Genomic DNA, 20,223 nt, shown 5'->3' on the forward strand with positions numbered 1-20,223 from the left:
AAAATTTGAGAGGAGGCTGTGAATGAATTTTTGTAGTTAATAAAATTGCTTACCTACCTCTTAATCGTACGATAAGGCGGTCCGTGTCGCGGGTGTTTTCACATAGATACAAACACCTCTTGACACTGGTGTTCTGAATCGTCTAAGATGTTTTTCTTTATTTTAAACATTAACATTACTGGAGCTGGAGTGTGTGTGAAATAAACACTAGGATCATGAGCTGTAGCAGATTCATGTACGAAACTCTCTGGATATGGCAGGAGCCATGGCGCGGCGTGTGACTGACTGATTAGTTGTGATTCTGCGGCAGTTCCACTGTCCCGCTTTACTCTTTATATTTTTTATATTTTTATATTGTGTTCCGATTTCACAAAAATAGAGAAGCAGGTAAACACCGAGAGTTCACACTGAACTTTCTGTTACCTTCATGTTTCCAGAAATCAGGTTTCATTAAGTTAGTTTCACTTTAATCTGTACTTTCTTTTCCTTGAAAGTGAAAATAATTGATGAGTGTTTTTATTTCTTTCTCAGTTTCAGGAGGGTGAGGATGTTGGGACATGAGTATGTGTTTCAGATGTCTGGTCAGAAGGATCTCCAGCAGAAAGCAGAGCTGCTGCAGGCCATCAGGGAGCTCCAGGGTCACTACATAGGAGGATCTGTAGGTGTTTACAAAGAAATGACATTTGGCAGACACCCTTATCCACAGATTGTTTTAATTGATAGTTAAGGGCCTTGCTCAGGGGCCCAACAGTGGCAGTTTGGTGGACCTGGGATTCAAACTCACAACCTTCTGACCAGTAGTCTAACTCCTTAACCACTTAACACATCCCAGTCCAATCCAAATGAGTTACACACACTCAAACAAGGTGGAATAGTCGATCCCTTGCTTCTACAAATAACCTGGAAGATATGTAGAACATGAGTAAAAATGCTTAATGTTGTTTTATTAGCAAAAGTTTATTAAGTAGCTGCGTAAACCTGTTCGAAATGCTTGTTTGAGTTTGGACGCACCTGCTGTCAGTCCCTTCACAGACCCTACATGAGTCCAGTAATATCCTGGAAGTGGAGCTGTGAATCATTCAAATATCTAAACACTAAATATATTTTTTTTAAAAATAGACCAATCCTTCCATATATGCCTTTAATCAGTGAGTCCAGGATTTTACAGTTTTACGATTCAGACTCGAGCCGAACTAAAGAAATCACTGCAGTTATTGTGGTGATCGGATCAAGTGTTGGAGAATGCCCGGAATCCAGAAACACATCTAGAGCTGTTGTGTGTGACTGAAAACACAGCAGCATAATAGGACAATCCCTGTGCTTTAGAAACACACCCTCATTAGTCACACCTGTGAAAGCTTGCTCCTGTTTGATTGTCATGTTCTAATGCACAGGCTTTGTTTTATCGTATGCCGAATGGCTCATGCAAACATTCGTGCAACTTCAACTTCAGTTAATGTATGATTTTACCCTTAAGAATAAGTGTTTGCCGTTAGCACTTGTTTACAATGGGAATAAATAGGCTACTAATTAACGTAAACAGCCTACAAGTCGATTCAAAGACAGTGAAATAAAGCTACACACCATTTCCAAATGAAGCCTTATGTTTGCATTAAATAAGCATTTCATTCTGTCCAGCCCTGCCAAATATAATCCACACAACACCAGCTTATGGACATGTTACAGGCTCCAAACCACTACAAAACACTTGATAGTATCCACCAGGGCCTGCTGTTTAAGTAGTCTAGCAATAAAGCATATGTCCATCTATATACAATTCAAATGAACGTCCTCTTTCAGAGTGCAGAACGCTCATGAGTGTGTCTTTGGATATTTGGGAAAAGGGTTTTTTCCGTATTAATAATGTTCAAACCCAGTGTTAGTGTGAAATAGTCAACAGCTGTAATTATTTAGAATGAAATTATATTGAGCAACAATACACGTTAAGATGCTCATAACTTTGCAATGCCTGCTTTTTTTTTTCTTGAAAATCTCCTAGTGTGAGGCTGTGAGTTGTATGCTCTTCTAGTTCTTTGAGTTAAATCCCTTGTGTTGCAGGCTTATAAAGAGACGATGACGCATCTCATCACCACTAATCCAACACCGAGCGAGAAGTTCCTTGCGGCATGTGCTGCAGGTTAGTGATGTGTATTGTGGTGATTATAAGCTTATTAATAATGGTGTTAAAAATTATTGCATAGATTTTTGTAGAATTATACCAAGCCAGGGTCCTAGAATTAAAGGAGTATTCAGGTATTTCTAAACAAATCTCCTCTTCTCTCACTCCTGCCAATACGGTTGCACTTACCATGAACACGAATTCCTACACATCTCCCGGTACAGAGAAAACCTGTTCACTACAAATACAAGGACACTTGGTTTTATTCCAGCAGTCAGCGTTTTAGACAGTTGGCATGATGGCTTAGTGGTTAGCAAGCCTTACCTTGCACCTCCAGGGCTGGGAGTTTGAAGCCCATCTCCGCCCTGTGAGTGTGGAGTTTCCCTGTGCTTCAAGTGTTTCCTCCAGGTACCACAGTTTCTTTCCTGTTCAAAGACATGCATTGTAGGCTGATTGGCATCACTAAATTGTCCATAGTGTGAGTGTGTGGGAATGTGTATGATTGTGTATCTGGTGTGATCTGGTTGTTCCCCGCCTTGTGCCCCGAGTCGACTAGGATTCAAAAAATGGATAGATGTTTAAACAGCTTTTCTCTCTTCAGCTTCTCTTTGTACTCTCTTGTCTTGACCCTTGAGTCCTTATTTTTGAACTGAAAGTTGAAGCCCTGACACTGGAGACTTTCCAGTAATGTTAAATAAAAATGTACACATACATTTGTCCTTATCCAGAGAGACTGACATTTTATATCATTTTATACAACTGAGAAATTGAGGGTTAAGGGTCTTGCTCAGGAGCCCAGCAGTGGCAGCTTGGTGGACCTGAGATTCAAACTGACAACCAGTAGGCCAACACCTTAACCACAAAGCTAAAACATCCTACATAGAAACCATCGCCATATCAACAAGAACACTGACTGCTTTTCATTGTCGTTCATGTGGAGTGATCAGTGTAGACGTCTTTGTGAAGGTGTTTACTATATTACATTAGAGTGAGTACATTAATAGAAACCTGTGTAAACTTTACAGTAATTCCTTTTATATGACACATGTTCAAAAGCTTGGAGTAAACACGTTTTCTGTTCTTTTCTCAATGCAGTGAAACATCTTGAAATTCTAGCCTATGGTGACAGATAGTTTTAAAATGCTGGAGTGTTTCATTAATTCTGCTTCTCTGAAGAAATGCACTAACCTGTTCATGCTCTGTGTTTTAGGGAAATGGATAGTGACTCCTCAGTTTGTTCTGGACAGCGTAAAACACAAGGCATGGCTACCTGAAGCCTCATACGAGTTAAACCTCACAGCTAACATTAAGGCCCCTGTGACTGCAAACCCTCTTCAGAAGTGGAGGGAGAATGTTGCCCGAGGCATCACGTCTGGAGCTTTTCAGGTCAGGAGTGCAGCGTTGCATAATTTACCAACCGGATGAGAAGTACAATTATTTAAAGTAAAGTCTTAAAATGTCATGTCTTTTTTTTCCCTTTGCTTAATAGGATTGGGTTGTTTATCTTGAGATTGAAGACCATGTTAGAAGAGCCATGTTTGAAAGGTGAGGACCTGAAAGAACTAAAAATAAATGTTTGTGCAATGTAAAAAACAGCTTCAGACTCTCTCTCTCTCTCTCTCTCTCTCTCTCTCTCTGCAGAATACTGAAGGCAGGGAAGGCTAAGCTCTGCACTGATAAATCGGCCACACAAGCTATTACACACGTGTTAACCAAAGATGGATCCAAAACCTCTCGGAAACTTACTGCACCTTATTTCAACATCACCTACATTGCTGAACATCTCTTTGGGGTAAATTATGCTTTTTATAAGTCTCAAATCTGATTGGTCAGATATTCTGAAGCTCTGACAGTGTAATTCAAAGCGCAGCTACTAAAAACAACACCACTACCAATAATAATAATAATAAGAGAATGTAGAACTTTATTAATCCCAAATAAAGATTCTTTTGCCAGAGACTGCTTCAGATAACAAGAAAAATAAATATAAAAACAAATGAAATAACCTATATATACAAATGTATTCAGAGGTACAAAAGTATTCAAAAATATAAATTATATATATATATAATGTGTGTGTGTGTGTGTGTGTGTGTGTGTATATATATGTATATATGTGTGTATATGTGTGTGTATATATATATGTATGTATATATATATATATATATATATATATATATATATATATATATATATATATGTATGTATATGTATGTATATATATATATGTATGTATATATATATATGTATGTATATGTATGTATATATATATATGTATGTATATGTATGTATATGTATGTATATATATATATGTATATATATGTATGTATATATATGTATGTATATATATATATGTATATATATGTATGTATATATATGTATGTATATATATGTATGTATATATATGTATGTATATATATATGTATGTATATATATATGTATATATATATATATATATATGTATATATATATATATATATATATATATATATATATATATGTATATATATATATATATATATAAAATAATAATAATAATGTTAATAATAATACTAATAATTATAATATTCAAGATTCAAAGAACTTTATTAATCCCAGGGGAAAATTTCTTCTATATTATATTGTATTATATTGTATTATATTGTATTATATTATTAGTAATGTGTAATTGTTTGGCTAATTGCTGTGGAATTATAAGGAAATAATCAGTGATGGAACGGTGTGAGGTAGAATCCGTTATCACCCTCATGTTGATTGATTTTCCAGTTTCAACATATTGGCAGATTGCTGTGGTATGATAAGAGGAATAAAATACTGCACATCATGTGATGTTTTATTCCTCACATAAAATTGCTGCTATTAATAAATAAAGCTGTGTACACAGGTTTAGAATGATACGAATAGGCAGTTTGTTCATTCATAAATTTAATATCAGTTGTTTGAAGCTGTGTTGCATCAGCCCCAGATGTGATGACCTGTTTGTAAGCTCTGTGTTCTTGTTCTGTTCCAGGCGGTGTGCTCGGATATGAACTGGTCCATTAATCTGAACAAAGTGAGCCAGCAGGCGAGTTGTGTTCGCCCGGAGGTCATGGAGTGTGCCCCTATAACAGTGGAGGATGAACCAATGGACATTACTGATAATTCCTTTCTCTTCAAGCTGGAGGAAACGCTTAAAGACTACATCACCAGAATGGAGGTGAAGGCAGATTCGTACTGATCCAGACATCCTTTTAAGTAGTTTAATCATACTTACATCTAATTACAACCATTCTCAACGTGAACATAGAGCACAAAAGCTAATGAGAATCCTGCCATTAATACATGACCTTACGATCACCTCTCGTTACAGGTGCAGAAAAGAAAGCTGCTGAAAGTCCCTGGGTTTTATACCTTCTACACTCCTGTCCTTCCAACCGAAAGAGCAAAGGTGAATAAATTTCCCAGAATCATATTAATTCGCCCAACATCTGCGAGTCTTACTGTGAGGCAAAATGAACATTTGGCTCGTCGAGTGGCTCAGGTCATTCAATTTCCTTTGTGTCACTTGTAGCACTATTAGTCACTTCCTTTTTTGTGAAGGATACATTATATCCAAGTCACCTGATTTTAAACAAGGTGCTTTGATTGGTGGCTTTGTGATTGGCATGTCCATTACAGAAACACTGGTGTCCTTATTCCCTGCTTCCTGGTCACTGTGGGCTTTACTGCACTGCTTTAACCTGTGTGACTGACAGAGTCGTGCTGACCCTGCTGTTCTCCGTCCCCTCTCATTTCCTGCCTGTCTCTTCTCTCTCTCTCTCTCTCTCTCTCTCTCTCTGTTGTTTTGTGCAGGTCAAAGTGGATTTCAGTATTGTTCAGAGCCTGGTGGAGTGCAGCCTCTTCGACCAGGCCCTGGAAGAGGTGCAGGGTTGTCTGAACCCCGGTGTACTTCCTCCAGAGTCAGTGCTCCACGTGTTCATGCAGTACGCACTTCATGTAAGTAGGATCCAGGATGCAACATAGAAATTAAATGAAAGTCTCTCAGGTGATGGCAAACAATACGGTTGATAGTGATGTGAATCTGTAAGATCATTATTTGAATTCATTTCACTTCGTATCTTTGCATCTCATAAAACTCTTGGCATCTTAAGACCTTTAGGTTCTTATTCTGTCACCTGCATAATATTTGCATAGGCAAATACCCCACATTCAAATGTCTGAAGTCTCATGTTCTACTTTCCATCACTTAGCATAAGTCTGTCTAGGTTTTTGAAAAAGGGAAAGGACGATAAAGAAGAGAGAGAATATCACAATTACATCCACTTTATTAGGAACATCTGCTCATTTTTGCAGTTATCTAATCAGCCAATCGTGTGGCAGCAGCTCAAAGCATAACATCATGCAGATAAGTCAAGAGCTTCGGTTAATGTGCATATCAAATATCAGAATTAAGAAAAAAATGTGATCTCTGTCTCTTAAACTGTGGCATGGTTGTTGATACCAGATAAGCTGGGTGGAGTATTTCAGAAACTGCTGATTTCCTGGGATTTCCACACACCACACACCAGACTTTACACAAAATGGTGCGGAAAAGAAAAAAAACATTGCGCAAGCAACAGTTCTGTGGGGGAAAAACACTGTCGATGTGGAAGGTCAAAGGAAAATATCATGCCAGGCTGGTTTAAGCTGCAACAAAGGATATAATAGCTCATATAATCACTCTTTATAACTGTGGTGAGCAGAAAAGCATCTCAGCATGAGCAACACATCAAACCTTGATGTGAATGATCTGCAACACCAGATAACCACATCAGGTTCCACTCCTATCAGACAAGAACAAGAATCTGAAGCTATTATGGGCACAGAAAAAAACGTCAACTGGTATTTTTCAAGTGTCCAGGTGTTCCTATTAAAGTGGACACCCACTTTACAACTAACCAGTCATGAAGATAATCACTTTTATCCTGGTTGACTTCAGTGTGTTGTTTAGGCTTTTCTCATGTGCAGTATTTTCTGTCACAGTCTTCATGCATATAAAGTATTTCTAGTTTTGTATAGTGTTCAGTTCAATATCTGTAGAATCTCATCGACTCTTAACATAGTGCATTTACAAACACATTTCCCCTCAGGGTGAAGCTGAGACCTACTTTCTCGGCATGTTCAACATCGTTCTGAACGACATACTGTGCAATAACCCGACATGGAGCACTCCTAAAAGTACCAGGTACTTCCTGAAGATCCTGCAGTGTCCGCAGTGTGAGTCGGGAGTGTGGCCATTCCTGCAGACGTCCGTGAGGTACCGAATCCAACAGAATCTAACGTCAGACACATTAGCATTACCATCAGGGTGGATGTTGGGTAACAGCGGGGCTGCACTTTTAATTACGTTTTAATTGTTATTGACTCTGGTGCATTGAATATGAGCACTCCATTTATATGATTTAACCGTCTCTTTAATTGCATATTCTGACAGCATCATTAATTATTTCTTTATTTTATGTTTATTAATTCGAATTGTCATGATTAGCACTTATCGTAACTGAAAGGTAAGTAAACAGACATCCGAAGGAGTTTATTATCTTCTCTGTGCTTGGTCATGACTGTTTGCTTCTTCATGACTTATTTTTTAAGGTTCTGCTTGGGGAGCACAGCGACCTGTCACTCACTGCCTAGCCCCGCCTCTAAAGAGCTTCTCCATTTCCATGGCAACCTGCAAGCTTTCATCCTCAGGCTGTTTCAGCTGGAGCTGCATGCCACGGCCTCTGCGTAAGAGGTTTTCAGTCACTTTAAGGGATATGGAATCAGTCAGCTAATCATTATAAATGTAATATGTTGTAGTGTAATCAAAAAAATTGTAGAAGTAATATTTTGACCATTTTGTTAAGTTGGACAATCTTTTCACTTCCTTTTAACCAACCAGGGTTTATTTTATTGATAAAAACTAAAATGAAGTCATTTAGCTAAATACAATTTCCACCCTTGCAGGTTAAAATAAACTAACACTTCTCAAACTATTATTGAGAAGTCTTTGTTCACTCCCTTTGCAAACATTTTTAAACAAACAAATAAAATAATAATTAAAAAAACATTAGCATTGATGCAACACAAAGTTTAAAAGCATGTCATCAGATGAAAAGTCTGAAGCAAACTACTGGAGATTTCACAGCGTCTGTGTTTCTCAGTGTAGCTCCGTACAGCAGCGTGCATGGCGAGTAATGTTTTGTGCACACTCCTAGCTCGACCTTCTAATACGTATCCTTCGCTAAACTTTGGGAAGCTTTGCTATCTTCAAAGCTTAACTGTTTAGCAGACTTTATTTACTGTAAAAACAGGAGTTTATGTAATGGATGTAACTAGCTAGCATAACTAGCATTTGCTTAGAAGGTACTTATTAGAAATAATTTTGAAAATTAAAATCGATGTAGTTTTATATCGGTTAAAATCTGACTAAAGCCAACAATGACCAAAATATGACTAATAAAATGATTTATTGAGAAATAATATTTCAAACTATTAAAAACACAGATGCTTCATCTATTGATGTTCCGTTCCAAGGGGCGGAGCTGATTTCTGCAATTGCAAAATGTCAACAGATATAAATGAAGAAACCAGGGATACCTGTTGCTTGGTCGTAATAAATCCAGAAAGACATTTAAACATTCCACACCATACTTATGTCTCAACGAGAGTGAATTACATTTTCATTAATGAGTTGTTCTAAAAAATAATCATATAAGCACAGATAAACATTTAGAATAGTAAGTTTTTAGGGCGGTTGTGAGTCAGTGGTGTGCTGTGGTGTGGTGTGATGTGCTGTGGTGTGTGTAGTGAGCAGGCGGCAGGCTCGCGGGGCTCTGTGCTCTACAGCATGTTCTGGAACGTGTGGGAGAAGATGACGCTGAGCTCCAAACCCCTCCAGCAGCTGGCTGAATTGCTGGTGGAAGCCACACTCTGGGCTCTTCACTCCTCTGAGGTATTAAATTATGCTTATTACTTCCTGCTTTTCTCTCCTGATTGTTGTTAATGATGGTGGTTTGTGAATACATGTGAATAGCTCTTCTGGTGTTTTGTGTGTATGTGTACATTTCAGAACCTGAATGTAAATGCTGTTATTTTTGAGTTGGTATTGACTGTTGCGTGTTGTGTGTTGTATACTGTGTTGCTGTGTGCTGTGTATTGCATGTTGTATGTTGCGTGCTGTATGTTGTATATTGTGTTGCTGCGTGTTGTATGTTGTGTGCTGTTTGTTGCATGCTGTGTGTTGTGTGTTGTGTTGCTGTTTTAGAAGTGGAGGCTGCGAGTGTTGGGCACGCTGCAGGAGATTCTGGCTGTGGTGGTGGAGTACTGGGCTCAGGAGCACACTCGGCTCAACAGCCGGATAGTACAGAAAGGCTTTCAGGACCTTGCAGAGCACATGGCTATCCTGTGCCAAGGTAACAAAAATGATTTCAACCGCAGGGCCAAACCGGCATTAAGAACATTTTCGTACTGGCTCAGTGTCTTCAAATCCACTGTATAACGAATAATAGTGCTCAAATTAAATCTGTGCTGTAAAAATACACTAAATTATGTGCTCCACTTATAGCCTTAACCAGGGCACGTATATGACAATGTCTTTTGTCACACAAATAAAACTGAATGAAACTTATATAACGATCAACACCGTGCCACGGCATCTGATCGAGCTAGGCTCCATGCCAGTTTCTTTAAGTCATTGGAGCAAGTCACTACGTAAGGAATACAACACCATAGCAAGTAATACCACCCTGAATCCGACTGTTTTTCCTTAACCGCACATCCTGCAGTGTTCTGTTCTTCTCAGACCACTGCAATCTGCCAAAGACTATTTCTTTTTTCTTTTCTTTCTTTTTTTAATAAAAAGTGACACATCGTACTTTTTATCCATACATAGTCACATTACCTCAACTGGGTTTTTTCACCGCGTACAGAGAGCTGCAGAGATTTGCTGCAGGATTTCTGTAGGCCAGCTTGGAAATGATGATCACTCTGGTTCCCTCGACAAAAAAGCCGTCAGGAGTTTTTCCATTTTCTTTTGGATTTTTGTAGAACTCCATGACCAACAAAAGTTTATGATCCTTACACGTTTTGTTCAAGATAATCTTCACAAATTAACACAGTTTTGTTCTGACAACTCTTTCAATCTTTATTTAAAAATAATCCACCAGGGATCCACTTTGCCCTTTGTGTGGAAGAATCTGAAGGAATGAAAAGTTTCTAAGAGCGTGAGTATAAACACAGCAAGGCTGCAGCAGATGAGATTTCCTGTTCACGTGATGATGTTTAACATCCCAGACAACCTCTCTAGTCCTGTTTAGCCAGTTGTTAGCGACCACGCTTTTTCAATAAAAGCTTAAACAAACACAAGCCGGGTTGTACTGATGAATTTTATGTCGTAGAATAAACGTGAAAATATCTTGAGCTTGTGTTAACCACAAACTTTATTTCAGGCATTTAACCAAAAAAACCTATTGACTTCAGAGTGATGGAACCGGAAATACTAAAATGCTGACTTATTTCCAGGTTTTAGGACTTATTCCTGCAGCTCTTTATGGCATATATGCACTAAAATTGCACATAATTGCGCACATCTGCACAGCACTAAAACTGCACACCTCTGCACTACTCATAATTGCTCTACACTATTCATATCCTTGTCTTCATTCTTCATATCGTTCATACTCTATATATATTCGTTTATTATAATAATACATTTTCTATATTTATATACAGTATATATTCCTGCTTTCTGCCCTGTCAGGTCTGTTTTTAATGTAAAACTGTTCTTAGACTTTTTATTCTACTTGATTTTTTTAATGACACAGACAGCAGAATAAAAGCATTTCAATGCGTGTCATAATGAGCATGATTTGTGTAACTGACCAACACATTTTACATTTAAAGTTGAAGACTTAATGCTGTGGAACAATCTGTGAAACAGGTTCCTATTAAACAACCGTTCCGCAACAACAACTCTCTTTACTCTTCGGTCCTGGAGACTGTCGCATGGGGAGGAGTTTACGGCTTTACCTCTGACTGTTACGAAGCAGTGACAGTGGAGACTCCTTCCATAAATGTTCACGAAATGAGAACTTCACCATCATTGGTCTGATTGTGTGTATGTATGTTATGTAAAAAATGATAATGAACTGCAACTAGGAAATAATTTCTGATCAATCAGAATGGAGGACACAACCGCGTGTCATTTTAATGTGTAATTTTAAAAAAGGACACAGCTTAAAAATATGTCCATTCACACAAATTTGCTCATTAGTGGCATTAGCAAAAATATGCTTTCTTTTGTCAACCAGCTATGTTGCTTGCATCTGCCTTGGGTCATTTATTCTCAGCACAATAAGCTGCCTAATGCTTCAAATAGAGTACAAGTGAGTTAAAGTCTAAACTCCATGAGCAACAGCTGTCGTGTGAGTGCTGATAATGCTCAGAGTATTGATTTTAATGTCGACTCATTTGTCGGTGAGGTTTTTTCAGTGTTTTTCAAAATGTCGTGTTATTAACAGCCCATACTTTCTTTCTTGCTCACCTCCGATCATCTCTCAGACCTCCATCCAGACACTCTGAGGGAGCTGGTTCCTGCCCTCCCGTCTCACCAGCTCAGGATGCTCACTGCTGATGCAATCTTCAGAAACATCTGCACTAGGAACGGCCTGCTCATCCGCTCAGAGCCGCTCTCCCTCCACAAGATAGTAAGACGGTGCTTTTTAGGTCCTGCTCTGTTATTGCTCTGTATTCTCTCCTTTCTCCATAATAATGACTTTAACACCTTTCTCTGGGCTGAGAAAAACAAGTTTATTTTGCATCTATATTAAAATATTACTTGCATCGCAGTGTGCAATGTTCCTCATAGCACAGCAAATTAGGAACACTAACTATTTTTATCTAGAAAAGATTGGCATTTTGACATTGAACACTGTGGTATGTTGAAAGTGGAATTTCCAGTAAGCATTTAGATTTAGATCAACAATTACACCCAAGACTGCTGTTACAGCAAATCACTCAACACCTTCTGTCCAATCAGAATCAAATATTCAGCAGTGATGTGATATAACCTGTAAAACTTGTCCTTTTGGAGATGGATGTAGAGTTGGTTAAGGCTGCAAATTCCTTCAAACTGTTAGTTGAATGTAATGTTTAAAGATACAGAGGAAGAATGAGGAATATTAGAGTGCCGTGTTTGTGTTTTTGCAGGTCTTCTCTTATCTTAAGGCCCTGGGGCAGTTGTGTGGATGCAAACCGAGGCATTTGCCCAAACACAGCACTAAGAGGACTGTCACACCCAGCTCAAACAGCCAAGGTGGAAGGTGAGTCTCACACACACACACACACACACACACACACATATAAAAAGCCTACAACACATTAGCAGCACATCCTTATTGGTAATGTTTGCTTTTTGTATAATTTAATCTTGTAGCAAAATTTCCCAGAATGCATTTAATCGCCTTTGCCATGAAACTCCCTTCAAGCAGGATGTGGTGTATTATAAATGGATTTGGTGGAATTTCCATTTTATCACCTGTGTGTGTGTGTGTGTGTGTGTGTGTGTGTATGTGTATGTGTATGTGTATGTGTATGTGTATGTGTATGTGTATGTGTGTGTGTGTATGTGTGTGTGTGTGTGTGTGTGTGTGTGTGTGGTGGTCTCAGTCTGCTCTAGAGTTGCACATCCAAAAACACCACATCCTGTATTATTCTTTGTTTCGCTAAGCTGATTATTTTTATACCATAGGATAAATAGTCAGCAAGACACCATCTTTCCTGGTAATCTGTTACCTCTTCTTTACACCAAAGCCAATCATTTTCCAGGAATTGTAGCTGGATGTCATTCCAGGCAATTGCTTTGTCTCCTGAAATTTCTCTTTGGGATTTTTTCCCCCTGTAAAAATATGTGATTGAAGTGGATTAGACATTTTACTCTGTTTTCTGCTACCAGTGCTGGAGGATCAACCATTTTAATATTTCCACCAGGCTGAAAACTGAACCATTTTCTTTCTCCTAACACAAAGGTTAAGAATAGTAACAGTGGAAAGTTTTAAACTTGTACTTCTGGTGCTGGGTATATACAGTATTTTATCATCCGTAGTTAAATCCTTAAGTGCTTATACACACAGCGAAGTTATGTGCACGCTGACCTATATGTTTTTATTGGTTTATTATGTAGCAGCAATATATATCTTCTTAATGGTTTGGTGGAAATGCCAGTTACACAGTTGTTCTTGTAATATTTCATTTTTCATCAATAATCTCCAAACCTGTGCATTTCCCACTTCTAAAGGCTGCCGTGAAAGTAATTTGAGTTGGCGTACAAGAGAAACATCGAGGAGGGTTTTGAATTAAAGTTCTACCCCTAAGAATAGTTTCACCGTCCAAAATCCAGCGGGTCTGTCTCCGAGCACAAGCGGCACTCGCGGTATTTGTTAGCTAAATACAGTCACAAGTATTGAGATCCTGTGCTCAGAAATGCCATTGTAGTGCTCCACATGTCTGTCATGCAATAATTTTACCCTTAATTATGTTCAGATAAGTCGCCCTCCTCATTGTTCCTCAGTCCTTTCAGTCTTCTATGAACCATTATTACGGTATAATACTAATGATAAAACCTATCACAGGCACTATTAGCACGACTCACATACATCTCAGGCCCAGTGAAGGCAGACTGAGAGTGGTGTGTGTGTGTGAGAGAGAGAGAGAAGAGAGACAGAGAAGAGAGAGAGAGAGAGCGCGAGAGGTGGCTGTAATGGAGCCATTGTCCCTCATCATGGGATATTAGTCAGGGTTAAGATGGCTAATGGAGAGAGATGGGCTCCTCACGTTCTGATCAGGGCTCGGCCTGTGAATAAGAATCACGCTGTTATGTGTGAACAAAACGCAGAAACACAGAGAGGCCAGTAAACTAGAATTTTTTGATGCAGTGTGATGGAGGGGAACTAGCTAATAGGTGGAAATTGGCAACTAAATTGCAAGAAAATGTGGTTAAAAAAAATAAAAAATCTTTCTGGTGGTTACTGAGTCAAGAAAGGAAGTGGGTGCAAGTTTGTCCTGCCGAACTGAGAGTGCACCCTGCTGTGAGCATCCTGTGTGTTCGTGTTTTGTTGATAGTATTGAATCAAAGTAACAAGACACTGTTGTTTTATTTTATCATAGACTTTGTCTCTGATTCACTTTTGTTTTTGTTTGTTGAGCCTCAGTACTTTTTCCTGTCACTAAAACGATGGAATCTTGATTGTCATTGGTCATTCAGGGAAACCAAGAACAGTAGCCTAACTTTACGTCTTTAATAAGGAGTAATTCAGTGTTGAATCCCAAATGACTTTATATTCACTGTATAGTATATGTCTACTGCACACAGAGCCTTTCAGAATTATTATTATTACCCATCTTAATTAATAATCCTTCAAAAATTCCACTGAAACAGTGCTACGATCTGACAAAAATAATTCCCTCCAAAGTCCTAGTTGCCTCTGCCAACACAAAATTTCAAGACAATCAGACTTAAATCATTGCAAATCAGAGAGACACTCACAATGATCGGATGTCTTAGAAGGCTTTTACACTGGCAGGTTAGTATGAAACTGAGCACCTTTTTCCTGAAAAATTGGTAATGTGAAAGCTGTCATGTGGACCAGGAAGCACACCGTGGTACTGAACCCGAGGCTACCTTTAGGAGATTGTGTTGTGAACACAACACGTACTCTCAGGTCTGATGACATCATTAGTTTCCACAACACACATGTAGCATGAGAGACAGAAAAATGTTGTGGGACACAGTAGAGGTGAGATGTCTTACTGCACATAACAGCACATAACATAATAAACATTGTTAACAGAGTTTAATAGAGTTAAGTGAGTCTGAAACCAGACCAATGCTGTGAGGCACTGACAACAACAACACTCGCTCAGACCACAGCAAATGAAATCAGTGTGAAAACAACTTAGTATTGTGTGCAGTTGCAAGACTTCGTGCAAGACACATGCAACAGTTCAGAGTTTACTGAATGAAGGTGTGGACTGGAGAGTGGACCCTCTGTAGTTGTCTCTAGCCTTGTTACAATTGCATCATGTGAAAGTACTTTCTGTGTGTCTGTTTGTGTAACTATACACTGAGCTCAGTCACTTGTTTTTCTTTTTATACAGTAATTGTTGCTCATTTTTATAAATGTTACTATTATTCTGGAGATCAGTATAGGATACTGACAGACTGCATTGTATTACACAGCTGTGTTATTTGGTATTCAGCCATATAAACAGCACGGTTCATTGACATTACATTAATACATTCATTGATGTCATGTCAAATGTCCTTTAAAAATTCAATATACTATCATGATTATATGATGTGGGTTTTTTTTATATTTGTGACCACGGCACTGTTTGTATTGCTACAGAAACCACATTAATATGGAAAGAAACTGCATTGTAAATGTCTGAAGTGCGAGTGCTTTTCTCCAGCACGTCGCATTTACAGCCTTGCTCCACTCAGGATTCTCATTTCCTCGTCCTTCTCAGCATGAGGGTCCTCTCCCATCACTGTGTCTCCCAGCAGTGAGTCAGACAGGAACACACAGCCGCTCTCTGCAACCCATCTGCCCCAATCCAGCCCACGGTGGAGGAGCACTCACAAGCCCATTTAGCCAGCTTTCTTATAGACTGCTTAGGACTTCAGCTCTGTCCCTTTAGATAAGAGGCACCAGAGAGTGTCCCGGTGTGGGCTGTAGTTATAGGCCTCTAAAAGGAATTACACACTTTGATGCCTAGACTTCCCCACTTTGGCTTGACAAGATGCTGCTCTCTGGCTGTGGTACTGATCTAATGATATCTCAGGATCCATTTGGAGTGATATGTGTGTGTGTGTGTGTTTGAGTGGGGTGTTTCGAGGTGGTTTTATCATGTGAGACGTACAGTATGTTCTATATGTTCTTCAGGTGGTGAGACAGTAAAATCATATGACATATATATTGTCTCTCTCTCTCTCTCTCTCTCTCTCTCTCTCTCTTCATGTCAAAGAAGTTCTTTAAGTTGTGTGTTTTGTGTTTGTTTAGAGAAAGAAAGGATGTGGGTGGCTCAGCGAAGGACAGAGCAAAGAACATGCCAAAAGGTTTCCATCGAGTCAATTTTGCAGGTAAGCTCTCATTCTCTTCATTCTTACAACACCTCCACATAATATGTATTTCCAAGGTGTGTGCCAGTCCTTAAAAAGTCATCATTTGCCCTTCAAGAGTATTTAACTTTTCTTCTATATTACAGAAAGTTTCTTTGTATTTTCTTAACTAATAGACCAGGTTTCCAGGTAATTTACCTGTAGAGCCAGAAGCATGTGAGTGCCAAAAGTCTGCAGAAGAAAAAAGCCTGGAAAAAAGCCTGGAAATAACCTACGTGCTGCTTTCCTTATGGAACTGCACAACTGGAAGAAAACGCTTCCAATGACCTGGTTTCATAAGTGAGCACACCCTGTAACTATTACTCTGCTACAGCACCTTCTGCTTAATGCAGCACTTAGTCTCTTTGAGTAAGAGTCTACCAGCTTAGCACATCGCAATTTGCCAAGTGTATTCCACTCTTCCTTGCAAAAATGCTCCAGATCTATGAAACTACAAGGGGATCTCCTGTGCTCAGCCCTCTTCAAGCCTTTCCACCGGTTTTTAATAGGATTTAGGTCTGAGCTTTGACTGGGCCATTCAAAAAAAAACCCCACATACCTACAAGTTTTCTGCCAAACTTCATTTACAGTATGGCGCTATTCAGTACAAGTGCAATATTGCTTTTAAACAACAAATAGAAATTAATTTAATTTATGCAACATTTCAGATTTAATATAACAGTCAAATCATAGATCCTAAAGAAGATAGCCCGTCCGCTAGCCTGCTAGCTCGCTCACAGTGAATTGTACAGTCCTGTTAAAGGCTTCTGGTGAAATTGGTGCCCCATCTTCCTTTTCGCCTTCATCTGACAGCGTTTCGTATTTTTTAAGTCAGCGGTTATTTATGTAAATGTCATTCACCATCTCTGCAAATGATGTCACTAACTGTATTGTAGTAACTATTTTGAACTGGACTTTTATGTGATAAAAATAGACAAGCGGTGTGATACACACTGTGAAACACCTATGCTAAATATACAAGCAGTCTTGGAACACACAGGTCTAATCAAATTAGTTACCTGGTTGTATAATAAACTGTTTAATGGTATAATGGTATTGTAAGATATCCACGATTCCCTCTGCAGGTACCCCATAACAGGATGCTGCCATCACCATGTTTCACAGTGTGTATGGGGTTTTAGGTTATAAGCTTTGTTTTTGTGCAAGAGAAATCTTTTAAATTATGCCCAAATAGTTGGTCTACCTTGGATTCCTCGGACCGTAACACATTGTCACAAGGTTTGGGTTGATTTAGGTGGGCTTGGATGGTGGTGTTGTTGATGTTGTGTGTGTTTTGTTTGTTTGTTTATTTTTGGTGAGAACAGACTAGTCACCCTACCTATCCCAGACATGTGAACAATACAAGAGATTGTTGTCTCATATAGAAACATCTTTTGGCAGTCTCCATGGTAATTTATTTCTTGTCATTTTGTCAATTTTAAAGAGATGTCCTGATCTTCATAATGACTCATTTCTTTCACTTATTGTGGCTGCAAACTTTCAGTCTCACCAGGAAGGAGCCACACGGTGTTTGATTTTCTCCACTTAGTTTCCGGTCAGCTGTCTAGTTGAACCTCGTATTTGGTTGGTACTAAAGCCTGCAGCCTCACGGGCCTTCTGCAGATAAGATTGAAAACCCCTGATGTACATGATCTTTGATAGATAAATCAATAGATTGATCACTATATTAATCCCAGAGGGGGTTTTGTGGACCATCAGTCAAATGAAATCATAATTATGTTTTACAGAAGCAGTTGATCTTTATTTGGTGTTTTTCCACTCCATTCATGATCACTTTGTTGCTGTCAGTTGCTGTAGGTGTGAACATAACATTATCATCTGTACTGCATGTCAAAAAGTTCATGTGGAAATATTAATTAGTTAAAAGTTATAAGGAGGTGTTTGCTTTGAGCTGATTGACAATTGAAAGTTGATTGACAATTCAGTGACTGCTAAATAAAAGCAGAGAGAACCTTGTCATTCCAAGGTCTGGATTTGACCTTATGTCACGCACACACTGAATAATACAGGGTTTCATTTTTGTTTTTTATTTAAAAATCCATTTTAATTAATATGTTTTAATGGTGCCGGCTCTACAGAATACCCTTTTATTTTTGTATTTTCTCTGATACACCATTATTTTTTTTATTTTTGTATAACATCACAGCAAATTTCTTCAATTACATCAGAAAGTGTACTGAACTCAAGTAGCATTGAACTCGACTTTAAAAGTATGACATTTTAACTTTAAACTACCTGCAGACACGCTGGATTTCTCATTTCATTCTTGAAGTTTATGAATCATTACCCTGATCACCTCTGGGCTTTGTCATGCACTAGCTTTTGCATTTGACTGCTTGATCCAGACCTTGAAGTGAACACCTCTCAGACAGTCATTATTTATGTACCGCCTCTGTGCGCACATCCATTTTTTGTTTTAATAGAGCATACATCGGTATCGGAGTCAAAAGCACCCTACGACGCCCCGCGCTCTAACCCGCGGCACTGACATTTACATTCCATGCAGTGCGTATGCGCCTTCAGTGCTTTAGCTTCGGGAGGAGAGAGAGAGAGAGAGAGAGAGACGGGAGGGAGGGAGAGCGAAGTACAAAGCAATACACACACACACAAACAACACTTGTCAGATCTCCGGTTTAGGAATATTAAACACTGCAATTAGGATTCTGCTGTGAAGTGGGAGTGAGAGAGATAGAGAGAGGTAGAGTAGAAGGTGAGAGTGAGTGCATTCTCGTGGCTGGAAGTTTTGGTAATTACGAAGCTGGCACTCTGAGTGAACCTGCCGAGGTGTCAGTGCTCGTCATCTCTCTACCTGATCAGAAATAGCCTCATGCCAGAACAGGGAGCAGGGGGAGGGCACAGAGAGGAGCGTGAGAGAATGTGAGAGAGAGAGAGAGAGAGAGAGAGAGAGAGAGAGAGAAAGAGAGAGCCCTACAGACTCTGCTCCTCTGCTCGTTGCCTTGCACTGTTTTTTTTTTTTTTTTTTTTTTAAACTACGTGTTCCCTATACTGATGTGCAGGACATCAATTTTTGATGATGCATCCGTAGGCTCTCAGCCATGTGCTGTATTTCTGGCAGTGCTGCGGTTCTCGCAGTGTGTGCAGGTCCGTGGTGCCTTGTTAACTTCATCCTGAGCTGTCTGCCCACTGAATGCACTCTGCACTTATCTGGCTTAGGCACCGAGTGTGGAGGATTTACTGGGAAGTACGGATGCATGCGCAACACATTGTTATGGCAATTTTGACATTTGCAATATTGGGACTGAAAAACAGCAATATACAAATGAGCGCTCGGACCAATCCCGATAAGATTTATGTGTGTGTTTTGACATATCATTGCCATAGATCTAATCCAAAGAATTTTTCCAAATTAAGGCAGTTCGGTCTTTTACCCAGTCTAATCCGTGTAATCATAATATGCTATTTTTGTAGCCCAAATAAGCAGAATGTCAATAAATATGTCAAATTATTTCTCTTTGGACATTTTGTAGTGTATTTGGCAAACTCTGAAGTGTTTTTGATTGCAAAGACTTACAGGCCATTTTCAAATAAAACACAATTTAACCATTTGAACGTAACTACTTTTGGCTCGCTAATGTTTGCCCCAGGCATAATCCTGAACTGTTATACTTCTCCATCCTTTCACCTAAATTCCCCAAAGACCTAAATTCCCTAATAATTTCACAACTTTGCTTGAACTGACATTCGTTTGAGTAGAAAAAAATGTGCTCTAATTGCACGAGAACACACTTATAACCCGACGCTTACAAACGGCTTCCTTTAAATCATTGCCTACGTCTATCCGAGCCATCATGCCCAACGTCACACCTCGTTCAAGCACATAGTGCTCCAGAAAAAAAAAAAAGAATAAAAAAGAGCACCCCACACACATTTGACATCTCTACTTAAGAGCGAAATGTCGGCTAGTTGG

The 20,223-nt window shown here is 39.0% G+C and overlaps 1 protein-coding gene across 1 annotated transcript in view; it reads left to right on the forward strand.

Annotated features, from left to right (window-relative positions):
• The first annotated feature begins 90 nt into the window (after positions 1-90).
• The window catches only part of slf1 (SMC5-SMC6 complex localization factor 1), a 36,027-nt gene continuing 15,894 nt past the window's right edge, over positions 91-20,223 (forward strand). The window contains exons 1-16 of the mRNA XM_058374771.1: positions 91-387; positions 532-658; positions 2,059-2,137; positions 3,330-3,505; positions 3,609-3,664; positions 3,761-3,911; positions 5,130-5,315; positions 5,469-5,546; positions 5,951-6,094; positions 7,228-7,394; positions 7,730-7,864; positions 8,927-9,071; positions 9,384-9,531; positions 11,678-11,823; positions 12,326-12,438; positions 16,177-16,256. Of these exons, the coding sequence (XP_058230754.1) occupies positions 548-658; positions 2,059-2,137; positions 3,330-3,505; positions 3,609-3,664; positions 3,761-3,911; positions 5,130-5,315; positions 5,469-5,546; positions 5,951-6,094; positions 7,228-7,394; positions 7,730-7,864; positions 8,927-9,071; positions 9,384-9,531; positions 11,678-11,823; positions 12,326-12,438; positions 16,177-16,256 (1,915 nt within the window). The 5' untranslated portion in view covers positions 91-387; positions 532-547. The remainder of the gene's footprint in view (positions 388-531; positions 659-2,058; positions 2,138-3,329; positions 3,506-3,608; positions 3,665-3,760; positions 3,912-5,129; positions 5,316-5,468; positions 5,547-5,950; positions 6,095-7,227; positions 7,395-7,729; positions 7,865-8,926; positions 9,072-9,383; positions 9,532-11,677; positions 11,824-12,325; positions 12,439-16,176; positions 16,257-20,223) is intronic.

The sequence above is a fragment of the Hemibagrus wyckioides genome, linkage group LG22 (genome assembly GCF_019097595.1).
Source record: "Hemibagrus wyckioides isolate EC202008001 linkage group LG22, SWU_Hwy_1.0, whole genome shotgun sequence".
Taxonomy (NCBI): domain Eukaryota; kingdom Metazoa; phylum Chordata; class Actinopteri; order Siluriformes; family Bagridae; genus Hemibagrus; species Hemibagrus wyckioides.